Raw genomic sequence first — 12503 nt, 5'->3', positions numbered from 1 at the left:
TCCTTGCATTGTGACTGATTTAAGTGCCATTGTGCTTGATCAAAACTGTGATAATGTCTACAATTATCGAATGTAAAAAGCAACTTGAATAAATGGGTATTAGCTTATATTGTGCTGCTTTGGTCATGATGTTCTGCTGTGTTGTGACAAGGTCACATGTGCCCCAGTGTTACTTTGGGACATTGTCAGTGTCTTGCAAGCTGGACAGAACTGTCAAAATTAGAAAAGGTGGCAGCGGAGTGACGACCATTATTCTAATCAAGGAAGGTTGTGAAGACATTTTTCATAATGTTACCGTATTGCTTTTTACTCATTTCAAAGGCTGATGATATTCAGTGACTAGAGGAATTTAGTGACTCCAAGCTTCTTAGCATGCTGTCTCCAAAGAGAAACAAAGCCTGGGCATATCACATACCAGTGCACAGCAAAATCATTTGTACTCCATACTTTTTTTTGTCAAGAAAACATTAATATGTGGTTTTGTTTTTGTTTTTTTTACATTCATTTATAGCTAAATTTTTTCATATTCAAAGCTGGCTACCTCCAAATCAAACATGCAAACTGGTAAAGATTATGGGCCATTAAAAGCAGTGTTTCAGACACTTTAGGCCAATTCAAGAAAAACATAGCTGCATAAATAGCGCAGATTCTATAAATGGGTGGCCAACTGATGAAATCATGGTATGTAAAATTAGGACACAGGACTCTGTGTTCAAGCAACTTCAGGGTTGCTGAGATAAGCTGCGGGCACCTGGTCTATTCGAGTTACCTTCTTAGCTGTCTCTATCTGGGTTCTGGCAGTCTGGTGTTCAGTCATTTGAGTTTTCTCAGAACCCTTAGATAAATGCAGTGTGGGCGCTTCCTTACTTTGGCAGAGTGAGAATTTAGGGCTTGTTTACACATGGACAACAAGGAGTCCGGTGGCACCTTAAAGACTAACAGATTTATTTGGGCGTAAGCTTTCATGGGTAAAAAAAAATCACTTCTTCAGGTGCATCTGAAGAAGTGGGTTTTTTTTACCCATAAAAGCTTATGCCCAAATAAATCTGTTAGTCTTTAAGGTGCCACCGGACTCTTTATTGTTTTTGTGGATGCAGACTAACACGGCTATCCCCTGATACTTTACATGTGCAGTTATTCAACAGGTATTTCAATTTAAATTCACACCCTACCTTAATCCTAATTAACTTTCTCATGTAGACATGCCCTCGGTATAATTTTAAAAATACAGTAAGTCCATGTACAGGGCAATCGTATTATACTATTCTGAAATTGACATTTTACAATCAGAATTCTACCATTTCTATTCTGGATCGATAGTTACTGGGGATTTTTTTCTTAGGATATGTATTAATCGCAAAGTTTAATTGATTAATTTTCAACATACATTGAGCAACTGTGCAATGTACATTTCAGTTTCTGGAAGACTCGGATACCTCTCTGGTGCTTAGCCTGAATCATCCACAGCCAGGCGTCAGAGTCTTGGCTGTTCAGCATTTGAAGGAGATCATTGAAGCATCAAAGGTTGGTACCTCTGTCTCTCATTTAAAGAACTTAAATGATGTCTGTTATCTTCAGAGCGTCTTTTTATAGAAACTTTAACTGAAGACAAGACAAACATCACACTAAAATATGACAAATACATTATCCTTAATGTTGTTTTCAATCAGTTCAGTTGTTGTTTCTTTAAACTTGGATCCTGTCATCCAGAGTCTGGGTTTAATTCCAGTTTATGAAGCTGCTTGTGGTCCCACAATGGAGTTTGATACTTCTGTTTCTTTCTTCCACTGGTATTAGCAGTTAGCATCTCCCTAACTGAGGTTTTTATTCTGCTGTACTTGAGTTCATATGTCATGAAAGTTATACTGCCAAGAAGGCTTTGGAAACTAATGGTCCTTAACTGCTTTTCCCTCTTTGTTCAGGAGGGCTTTGACAAGTCCTTCATAGAAGAAGCCATTTTTGCACGACTTATGGATGACAACGTGGAGGTTGTTATGACTGCTCTCAGTGCCTTGGAGGTAAGTCAGTATTTCTTGATAGGTCAAGTGAGATTTTAGCTATTTCTCTATATTCAGAAGCGGTCTGGAATTAATGCTTTATATTAATTGTGCCTTCCCTTCCACTGACCCCTCTGGCATTGACGAGAATTTGTGTGTAGCTCTATCCTTTTAATAGGACAAAGAAGCAAAAATCTAGCAGACTATTCCTTATTTTACATTTTTTTTTCTCTTCTTGGAGACTACTAAACCCAGGGTACTGTGTTGATCTGGTCACTAGAACATATTTTAATCCAGAGTTCTGCTCATCCTATAAACTACTCTGTCCATTTTATACAAATAAATAAGAGGCGCCTTCAGCCCCCTCCCAGAAAAGCTCTAGGTGCTAGGAAAAGACATCTGTGTCAAAGTTTTTTGGTCTTGGTAGGGATAAGCATGCATGCATTCTTTTTTTTTTTTTTTTTTTTTTTTTTTTTTTAAACACAGTTGATTAGAGACATACTTTCTAAAGTCCTGCTTAATATTTCTACATCAGGCAATACTGTGTGTTGTGGGAGAAGAGATCATTACATAAACTATTTTTAATTATTACATCTATTAGTATTTCTGGTAGGATTTTTCCTTGTGACACTTGTAGAGTGGTTGATTTTAAGAAATGGTATACCAGTGACCACAAAGAGAGATGAACAGAACACATGAATGATCAGAAATAAAACTTTTTGTTAGCATGTGTTGGGGGTTTTTTATTTGCATTTAACAAATACTACATAGAGGAAAAACTTACTTCATTATGAAACATTCTGGTTGTTTCAAAATCAATGCATTTTCCATCCAGCTGTGCATTCAGACCATATTCTTCATGGATCTAGCAAACCAGAGCTTGCTACAAGTTACTTTAATTTTCTTTTTCCTTATAATAAACATACTAGCTGATCAACATAAGTTCACTTATCAGTGTTTAATTTCTCTACTTAATATGATCAGTGATGCACTTGCTGTCACAGTTTCATAGATTATCTTATATCTTGTATATTGGTCATTTAATTTTTGCATCCGTTGATTTGTTTTAGGTTTACAAGGGACAGATCAGTCCAGAAATAACTGTTTCAAGTCTGTTGACTCTATTTCAAAGAGTTGATCTTTCAAAGGACGGGAAGTGGTAGGTGCCTGTGTTTCTTTTGTCTTCCCCTTTCTCTCCCCCCCCCAGCTTTTAATATTAATGGATGGAGCTTGGGTTGTAAGGTTGTTGTTGTGGGTGGTGTGTGTCATATCTTAACTTTGGATTCCTTTAGTTGTGGTAATTTTATAGTGGTAATTTTATATTGAGAGAGATTTGAAATTACTTGATATTTTTTGTGAATTTCATTTACTCTCTGGCTTGTTATTCAAACTCTAATTTGAATCAATAGGAAATAGAAACAATTTGGAGAAATCTTATTGGTGATGTAATCAAGTGGTGCTCCTTCAGCGTTTTTTTTCTTTTTTCCTCCGTTCTAGGTATAAGGTTCTTGAGGGAGCAATAAACATTTTATTCAAAGAAGAGTTTCTGAATGAGAAGGAAGAGCTATTAAATCAAATAGTAATGCAGTTGCTACCATTTATGGTAATCACTAATAATAATTCAAAATCTGCAGAATGGAAAATGGCAGTTTGTCTATCAGAATCTGGCCTCTGCTCCCTACATCCTTTGTTGAAGGGCTGGCCAGAAGGTAAGCTATTTAAAAACAATTGGTTTGAGTAAAGAAAAAGTATTGGACATTAGAACTTGATACTCATATAGGTGGTAGAGAGCTGGGCCACCACTAAAAAGTTATCACCCCTAATGTGTGACTAAAAGCTTTGGAAAGTGGGTTATGTATTCATACATCAAACTCTTGTGATTTATTTATTCATTTATTACTCAAATTTAAAGAAATACTTTGATATGAAGTGGGATTTTTTCTTTTGTTTCGTTTAACATTTATAATTGTAACTGATTTGAGGAGACTTTTTTTGAGACTTTGATTTGCCATGTTGAGGCCAAGTCTTTAATGGACTTTAATGAGGCAAAATTCTAGTTCAACTCAGGTTTAAAAGGAACTTTCAACAATAGGGGAAACAGTGAAACGGGGCTGGCTGACATGTTGAGTAGTGGGATCTTTTTTATTTTTGAAAGAATAACATGTTCTTAGAATAAACTCTTCTGATGCAAACAGAGGAGTGGGATTAAGCAAGGGAGGTCAAGAGACAATGCACATGGAAAGCATCAATAGTTTGAGAGCTTAGTAAAGAAAAGCAAGGATGTTGGTGATAAGAAAATTAATTGCTTAAAGTGTTTAAATATTTCTAAATATTGTCAAGCTATCAGTATTTTCACTTGTGATTCATGTATCCACCTTTTCTGTTTTATGGAAATAGCTTTTGAAAAAGTGATAAAATCCATCAAGTCTGCAGATTTGGTTGGTGTGGCCAACCAGAAGATGATCCTGCTGTTTTCTGATAACATAACTTCAGGGGATCCTTCCTTAATGTTACAGATGGTATGTGCACAATTAAAATACATTCTTTTTAATGGTAATCCAAACTTCTGTACGTACTTATAGATGATCACTATAGCAGACAGAATGAGATTCGTGGGACCGTGAAATATGCTGTTTGTTACATTTTACAGCATTATCCAACTGCTGATACAATATATTTATGACATAGTACCAAATGTAATGATCAGAATAAATTTAATGCCCACTAACTCTCTCTCATGAAAAGGAAAACCTTGTATACGACACACAGAATACTACATTTAGGTGCCTTATTAGTGTAACCATAGCAAAACTATTTTCTGGGCATTATTTTTCCCCCAAACGATTTGCTAATCAGAGAACAAATATGTAATGAGTTTGGAGGTCTCTGTCCAGTTTGGACAGACAGATGTCCATGGGCAAATGTTCACATTGCCTATTGCAATGGTATTTTCTGTATTGATTGGTACCCTTGTTGGAGGAGAGACCAATGACTGAATTGGCCATAGAGACTGAACTCTATCCTCGCACCAATAGAGGTGTTAATATCAGGTCATAATTAAGGTAGTTGATAAGGAAGTGTGGGAAAGCTTAGAACTTCGGCTGCCTGTGAAATTGCTGGAGCAAGGACATAAAAAGAGCATATTGTGACGTCTCTTATGCAGTTGTGGCTTTTGGGGTTTGTTTTATTTTTTTAAATAGGTGGAAGGTCTGATACGTGTAGCTGAAAATGAATCTGACAGCGTGAGGCAGAAAGTAACTGCTCACGTAATCAGCTTTGTGCTTGTCCAGTGCTGCTGTAATTCACAAATGGAAGAAAGTTATTGGTCATTGGCTCTCAGAATCTTCAGTCTTCTGGAGGGAAAAATAAGACAACTCGAAGGCAGTCATTCTGCAGAGGTAAGAATTAAGTAATTTTATAGATGATACTCTTTTGTTGAGGGTAAGGTCTCTTTCATAAGTGGAGTAGCAAGATCAGCAGCGTTGGGGATGGACAGAAAATCTTGTCTCTCTTCCTTTAAAAAAATACACTTGTCAGCATTTTCTTAAGGCTGGTATTAAGACTTCTAAGGGTAAGTCTTCACTACCCCCTGGATTGGCGGGCTGCGATCGGTCCAGCGGGGATCGATCTATTGCGTCTAGTCTAGATGCGATAAATGGACCCCCGAGCACTCTGCCGTCGACTCCTGTACTCCAGCACCGCAAGAGGTGCAGGCAAAGTCGACTGGTTGTGTGGGTGTACATTCAAGTTATGTTTTCATTCTCAGGTGATTCCTGCAAAATGGCCTATTGAGTCAGTACCTGGGGGCTTGGTGTCAGTCGAGTTGTTGAATAAATACATAGAAAAGCTCAACTGTGGTCAGGCTGTTGATGTAGAAGATTCAGCCATGCTCATGCTTCTCTTGAAAAGCTTTGTTAGTGGCCTGAAGCCTCCCATATCCTTTATGAAAGGTAAGCTTCAGAACTCAAACCGCGTACCTTCACAGACCATGTGAAGTAAGGAAGAAAAAATTATGTCCATGGGATTTTTTCCCCATTAAAAGTTGTTCTGCAAAACACAGACTTTGCTTTCTTATACTATTTTGTTACACTAAACAGATTTCTAGAAATTTCCTTTCTCTAGACTTGAAAACGGCCCTATTTCTTAGATTCTTGAGCTGCAAAGTTGTTGGGGGAGTTGTTTCAGGGGTATGGCTATGCTGCTGACTCAAGCTTGGGTTGCAGAGCTATAAAATTGCAGTGTAGACGATTGGCTTTCAGCTGGAGCCCAGGCTTTGAGGCCCTGCAAAGGGGGAGGCTCTGGGAGCCCGGGCTCCAGCCTAAGCCCAAAGGTTAACACTACAATTTTACTGCCCCGGAAGCCTGAGTCAGCTGACGTGGGCTGGTCATGGCCATGCCTTACATCCTTTTTCACAGGGTGGACATATCCTGAAGGTACTTTATACAACTAATAATGGGGTTTTTGTTTTTCTCTGCCCTGCTCATGGCCATAGATGAAATCTGGTGGAATCCTGAAAGTTTGAATGAAAAGAGCAGAGAGTATTTACACCTGTTGTTGGGGCTGTTTGACGTCATTGTCAGTGGAGCCAGTGAGGGAGCTGATGCTCTTCAGTTCAGAGCACTGCTGAGTCTTTTGTTCAAGGTATTTTTGTGTGTGTGTGTTTTTGTTCTTAGTGAATATTCTGAATTATTTCTTCATTAACTTGTTTTGAATCGCTACATAAAATTTAAAGAAAGCTGAGAACAATTCCAAGGGATCCTGCTTAAATATTTATTTGCTTCATGGTAACATCTGAGTGAGAATGGAAGACAGTTTAAGCACTAAGCAATGTATTTCTGTAAAAGGTTTGGTTGTGGGTTGCCGGAAGTCCATTACTATTTCTAAATATAATCTAAGAGTAAATACTGTATAGTGCAATTCAGGTATTTTAACATAGCTTTTTGTGCACTAGTCTTCATTGATATACAGCAGAAAGCATTTAATAAACATCCTATAATGGTTTAAAATTTGGTCTCTAGGTCTTTTTACAGAAGATTTCATTATATGGACAGTTTTTATAGCGATTATGATTGCCTGAATGGAGAAATGTTTAACACTGCAAGGCAGACCTGCTTCAAATAGAGAAAAGTAGTTGTGCTTAACTATGTCCAGTTGTATATCTTGATAACATAACCCATGAAATCTAGTTAGCTGTTTGGTTTACCATATAACATGGTAAGAATGCATGTAGTATGTTCCGGGGGGGGGAAATGACCTGGGGGCCTGGCTGCAGGGTATGAGTGGGGTGCCGGAGCCTGGCTGCAGGGAGCCAATCTCCTGGGCCAGGCAGCCCCTATCCATCCCTGGCTGCAGAGCGTCCTGTGAGCCAGCAGGTGCCAGGCCCAGCCAGGGTGTGCTCAGTGGCCAGTCTGCATGGAATGAGAAGGAGTCCAGGACTTTATAGACAGGACTGGGTGGAACTAGGTATGGGGCTGCCCAAACAGTGGAGCCCCCCATAAGGAGCAGGAGCCAGGCACAGGTAGTGGAGAGGTGGGGATCGGACAGGCTTTGCGTGGGGTCACTGCCTGATCCCCTGTCCTCCCCCATTTCGTCACTGCCCCTATTGTCTGCCCAGCTCCCCTCTGCTCCCTACCAGGGCTTCCCCCTGCCCAGCTCCCCTTTTCCACTGGGACTCAGCTTTCCCAGGGCCACCTACCTCCACATACATCTTTTGTAGTGACCTCTGCTACTTAGCGCATAACCTAGTCTCCCTCCTTAGAAGAATTCTGGTTGCGCCCCTGAGGATGGTGCCAAATTGTCTTTCAGTACTTTACTCTCAGAAAAGCTGTTTGGGGTAGGGGCTGTGTTTGTACACCACTTAGCGCAGTGGGGCCTCAAACCAAACTGGGGCCTTGGGCACCACAATACTCGTATTTAATAATAATTATAAGTTAGAACAGATCATTAGATGGCAACCACAAATCAAACTGAAAAGATAAGGTTCCAGTTTGTATTAAAAGTACAAGAGCTTCAGAAATCCTTGTGTCAAATGACATTGATTTCAATAGTCTCTGAAAGAAAAAGTTTAAAAAAAAAAAAAAAGACTTCAGTTGAAGTAAAATTATAGAAAGCTCTCAGGATGGCATAAAGAATGCTGCATGCAGCAAGGGATTAACAGCTGCCCAAAAAAGGACAGAGTCCTCAAACAAGGAATAAAAGTTCTTAATGTTAGCTTTATATTATGCCCAACACTTTTAGTCTCAATCTAAATGAAATGGGTGTTTCTGTAAATACCTTTTCAAGCTATAATAGAAAATATAAGAGAAAATGTACTTTGCATAAAAGAATGTAAAGGTACACAGGACAAAGAGGTAACAAATATATTTAACTTTTTGTTTTAAAGGTACATTTAGAAGATTCAGAGGATCTGTTCAAATTCCTTTCAGTTTTATGGACCTATAACTATAACCTCTCAAATCAGCTAAACTACACAGTGAATGCGATGCTACAGACTCGAGCTTTGTATATAGGGTGTGCAATACTTACATCACAGGCTGCCCAAAAGAAAAAACAGCTGGTATCAGCCTCTTCCCCAGGTACAGGGAAACCATATACTTCTGTCTCACTAAGGCTTAGTCACATGTAAATAAAAAGTGATATCTGTGCTCTAGAACAAGTGTTAAACGTTCATTTTCTTGTAGTGTTGTTCCTGTCTGCATTATGAGTGCTACATTTCTTGTTGAAACCATACATTTGAATTTCCTAATGTTTTGTCTTTGACAAATCAGAACCATAACAGAGCTGTAGTGTTGTTTTGATATATAATACTTGTGCGTGCAATTGTCAGATCACCACCTGTTTTTGAAATTTGTGTCTGAGAAATCACACCATGTTTTTATGTAGAGCGTAACACAAATTTTAAAGAAGAAAAGGATGCTACGTAGGCTTTAGTAGTAAAACTTAAGTCCTTCATTTTTAAACAATAATATAAGCATTTTGGTGATGAAATTTATGGCCAGATTTCCACATGGCTCATATTAAAAATAGTTACTGTATATTCCTCAAGATTTTTAAGGAAAAGAGCAGACCCTTCAAATACAAAGGAATCTGTTGGTATTGCTGTAGATAATAATGTAAGAATTCTAACTGCTCACTTTTAACAAATTTTTTCCATTTTCATTTTTAGTGGTAATATCTCTGCTGATTAACTTGGGGAGTCCCGTGAGTGAAGTGCGAAGGGCTGCTCTTAATTGTCTTCGTTCCCTGACTGGAATAAAGGAGTCTCCATTTCATCCCATTCTTCATAATCTGGTACAAAAAGCAGAGGAGATCTTAACTGATCCCATCTATGTGACCCAGGTAAGATTTTTGTTGAAGTGCATGTGAATGAAATAAATTTTCAGGGACCTACTTGGAATTCCATCTTCTGTATTGGCTAGTAGAGATCATGTTACAGACAAGGTGCTTGTCTATTCTCTCCCACCCCTAATTGGTTTAGGAGACCACTCATTCTGCTTTCTTGAGTGTGAAGGGAAGAGCCATAATGGCATTGAGAAAGTGGAAAGTCTGGGTTTGGGGAAGGAAGTATCAAAATATTTGCCAGGAAAACCAGAATGCAAAAGAAATTGCAGTGGAGCTCACTTAAATACTTGAGGACTGAATAAATTTGTTTAAACCACTGTTCATATAGTGAAAAATTAAATGCGACTTGAAAATCAGCTTGGGTGTCTATAACAGAATTATATAATTTGCAGATAATTTGTATTTCAAAACATACTAACTTTTAAGATTTTTTTTTTTTAAGAGATCCTCTGTTGAATAAATAGCCACATTTTCTTGGACAATAATTATTAATAAAACTAGATGTGGAAGGCAGGGCGGCAAGGCTATTGGTGAGAAAGCTAGCATTTATTGAAAAAATTGGTGGTTCTCGCCCTGTGTCATTTTTCCTCTGGAATCCAAGGCAATTTCTGCTGGGCCATTGGGGTGGAAAAAGAGGCCACAAGCCACCAGCCCACTTCTCCAAAGGTTGCTCTTGCTTGGAGGAATAAGGCCCAGGAACTTGTCTGTTTTCCCCTAGAGAGAAGCTTGTAAAGGGAAAAGTAGACATTGAAGCCTCTTCCCACAGTTAGCCCCATGGATGAGAAGGATTGCAGACAAAGGCAATCCCAACAATTTTAAAACACACATTGAGTCTACATTATTCTTTCAAGCAGTGAATGGGCTGTTTTGCTAATGTCCTGTGAACCAGCCAGATTTTGTATAGAGCAATAGATTCATAAAAGCTTGTATTTGTACAGTACACAAATTATTTGAATGTGGAGTGTTCATACATCTGTCATGTAAGAGAGAGTTTGATTTTTCTCCTTCAGTCAGAAATAAACTTAAGAAGGACTTAAAAATGAATAATATATTAAATTTACTCACATCTGCCTCACATTGCATTCACTTTCAAATGTTTCAGCTTTCTGGGGCCCTTAACTTCTGTTGGAAGGACTTTTTTCACTTTTTTTTTTTTTTTTAATCAACTAGAGTTTGGGAAGCTTGTTTGAGGAACTGCAGACACAAAGTAAACAGAAATCTCAGCAGAAGAAGCTGTTAGAAGCTTTGGAACACATACTTGATTGTGTACAAGACCCTGGTTGTCCATCATATGTCGCAAGAAGTTTGATGAAGATTCTTCAGCAGGTCAATGGTGAGGTGCGTGTGGGCTTTCTGGTTTTAAATTTATTTTATGGATAGGATGTAAGATTTGTTGGGCTTTTTGTTTAAATGATGGAAGTGTCTTGAAATGTAGAGAACTCAAAAGATGCAGCTTTATTTAGCAACGGTAACTTTGAGTTAGTGCTGATTTTATGTTCTAGTATTTTTGGGAGACATTTGGATAATACTTTATGATGCTATGCAAATGTTACACATCTGCAAAATATAACTCAAAGATTATCACAAACATTTCCGTGCTCCAGCCATGAACTTTTTCTATTGTAGGATCACTGCACCAGAGTCCTTAGGCAAATTTAAAGTCCTCCTGACTCTGGAACAAGGTCTCAAGAACATTTTTCTAGAAAGATTTCACTGAGAAGTGCAATAACAAATGCTCTGTGCATGTTCAGTATTTTAAAATTAAATTTACTTAGTGTCTATTTAACTCCCTTTTAAGCAGTGTATTCAGAATTCCTTGCTTTGTACTGCTTCCGAATGCATTAGTTCACTGCGTTAAAACCATGGATGGCGATAGATATCGTGTGAGTTTTCATATATTATAACAGGCTATCCTATTTAAAAGGATTGTGAATGGCATACTGGATGATTGCCATTGTTGCCAGAAACTTAAGGTTTGTAAGAGCTGTAGTAATCATAAATATTCTGAAAAACCGAGCATAGATTTTATGCAGTGGTGTTGTATCCATGGCACTTCCAGGGTATTAGAGAGACAAGGTGGGTGAGCTAAATCTTTTACTTTGAGTATACACAGAGCTCTTCAGGTCTGGAAGAAGAAGAGCTCTGTGTAAGCTCAAAAGCTTCTCTCTTTCACCAACAGAAGTTGGACCAATAAAAGATATTACCTCACCCACCTTGTCTCTTTTTAATATCCTTGGATCAACACAGCTACAACAACACTGTATAAATCCAGTCTTTCTATTTAGTCCAAGATTTTTAGCATCTAGCATAACTAATTCATAACTTTGCTAGACACTCAAAATCATGGACTGAATAGAGATACTGGTTATATGGCTTATCACAGCAATCTATAACCCTCTTAACAGCCCCATCCCCCAGCTGTCTTTACCACCCTTCTCCCCCCCCCCCCCCCCCCCGTTACTGAAGGGGTATTAATGGGCAAAGTCCCCTGCAATGCCACGTTCACATTGGAAGGTGCATCCTAGAGGTAAGGACATGCCCTGACATGTAAGTATAATAAAAAGTAACGCACAGTGTGATGTCAGTGATTGATACTGCACTAAAAATGAAACTGCTCTTCTGAAAGTTTGTTAAAGCAACAGGTGATTTAAAAAAACACCCTCTTATAAATGTTCTTCACTTGTAGATGATACTGTCTCACCTGTTGCCTGCAATAGATAGATTACTGGAGAAAGTGCTAAAGGAACCCGAGACAGTGTTGAAAGATGAAGTTGTTCTTCTGTATCTCATCCTTGGGAAATACAGTGAACATTCAGCTGCCCTCTTATGTAAGGATCAGCAGAGTCTGGATTTGTTCATCAGAAGTCTGCACATTGCAAAGGAGCTTTACAAAGGAATTCCAACTTTCCAGATCACAGCACTTGGGCAGGTAGGTATTTCTGAACAAAGTTTTTCATATATATTTTTTTTTAAATTCAGATAGCAGATGTGAGTGTTGATGAGTGAATTTAAACAGACTCTTTCAAAGTTAGAAGGCCCTAAATTCTGAATGAAACTATTTTCCGTACCAGCTTCCCAGATCCAGGTAGCTCTTTTGAAGTGTTTTCAAAAGAGATACCTCAAAGCTCTTTGTCTTTAAAATGTTGAAAGGTAAAAGTGTTTTTT

At 38.3% G+C, this 12503-nt stretch overlaps 1 protein-coding gene across 4 annotated transcripts in view; it reads left to right on the top strand.

The window, feature by feature from the left end:
- Positions 1-12503, top strand: part of HEATR1 (HEAT repeat containing 1) — a 52719-nt gene that overhangs the window by 15218 nt on the left and 24998 nt on the right. For all 4 annotated transcript variants that reach the window (XM_043544339.1, XM_027831135.3, XM_027831133.3 and 1 more), the window contains exons 12-23: positions 1417-1524; positions 1923-2018; positions 3068-3156; positions 3495-3706; positions 4395-4516; positions 5198-5395; positions 5764-5947; positions 6490-6638; positions 8380-8572; positions 9163-9335; positions 10509-10676; positions 12025-12267. In XM_043544339.1, the coding sequence (XP_043400274.1) occupies positions 1417-1524; positions 1923-2018; positions 3068-3156; positions 3495-3706; positions 4395-4516; positions 5198-5395; positions 5764-5947; positions 6490-6638; positions 8380-8572; positions 9163-9335; positions 10509-10676; positions 12025-12267 (1935 nt within the window). The remainder of the gene's footprint in view (positions 1-1416; positions 1525-1922; positions 2019-3067; positions 3157-3494; positions 3707-4394; positions 4517-5197; positions 5396-5763; positions 5948-6489; positions 6639-8379; positions 8573-9162; positions 9336-10508; positions 10677-12024; positions 12268-12503) is intronic.

This window comes from Chelonia mydas, chromosome 3, assembly GCF_015237465.2.
Source record: "Chelonia mydas isolate rCheMyd1 chromosome 3, rCheMyd1.pri.v2, whole genome shotgun sequence".
Classification (NCBI taxonomy): domain Eukaryota; kingdom Metazoa; phylum Chordata; order Testudines; family Cheloniidae; genus Chelonia; species Chelonia mydas.
This window is presented reverse-complemented; position numbering and strand designations above follow the sequence as displayed.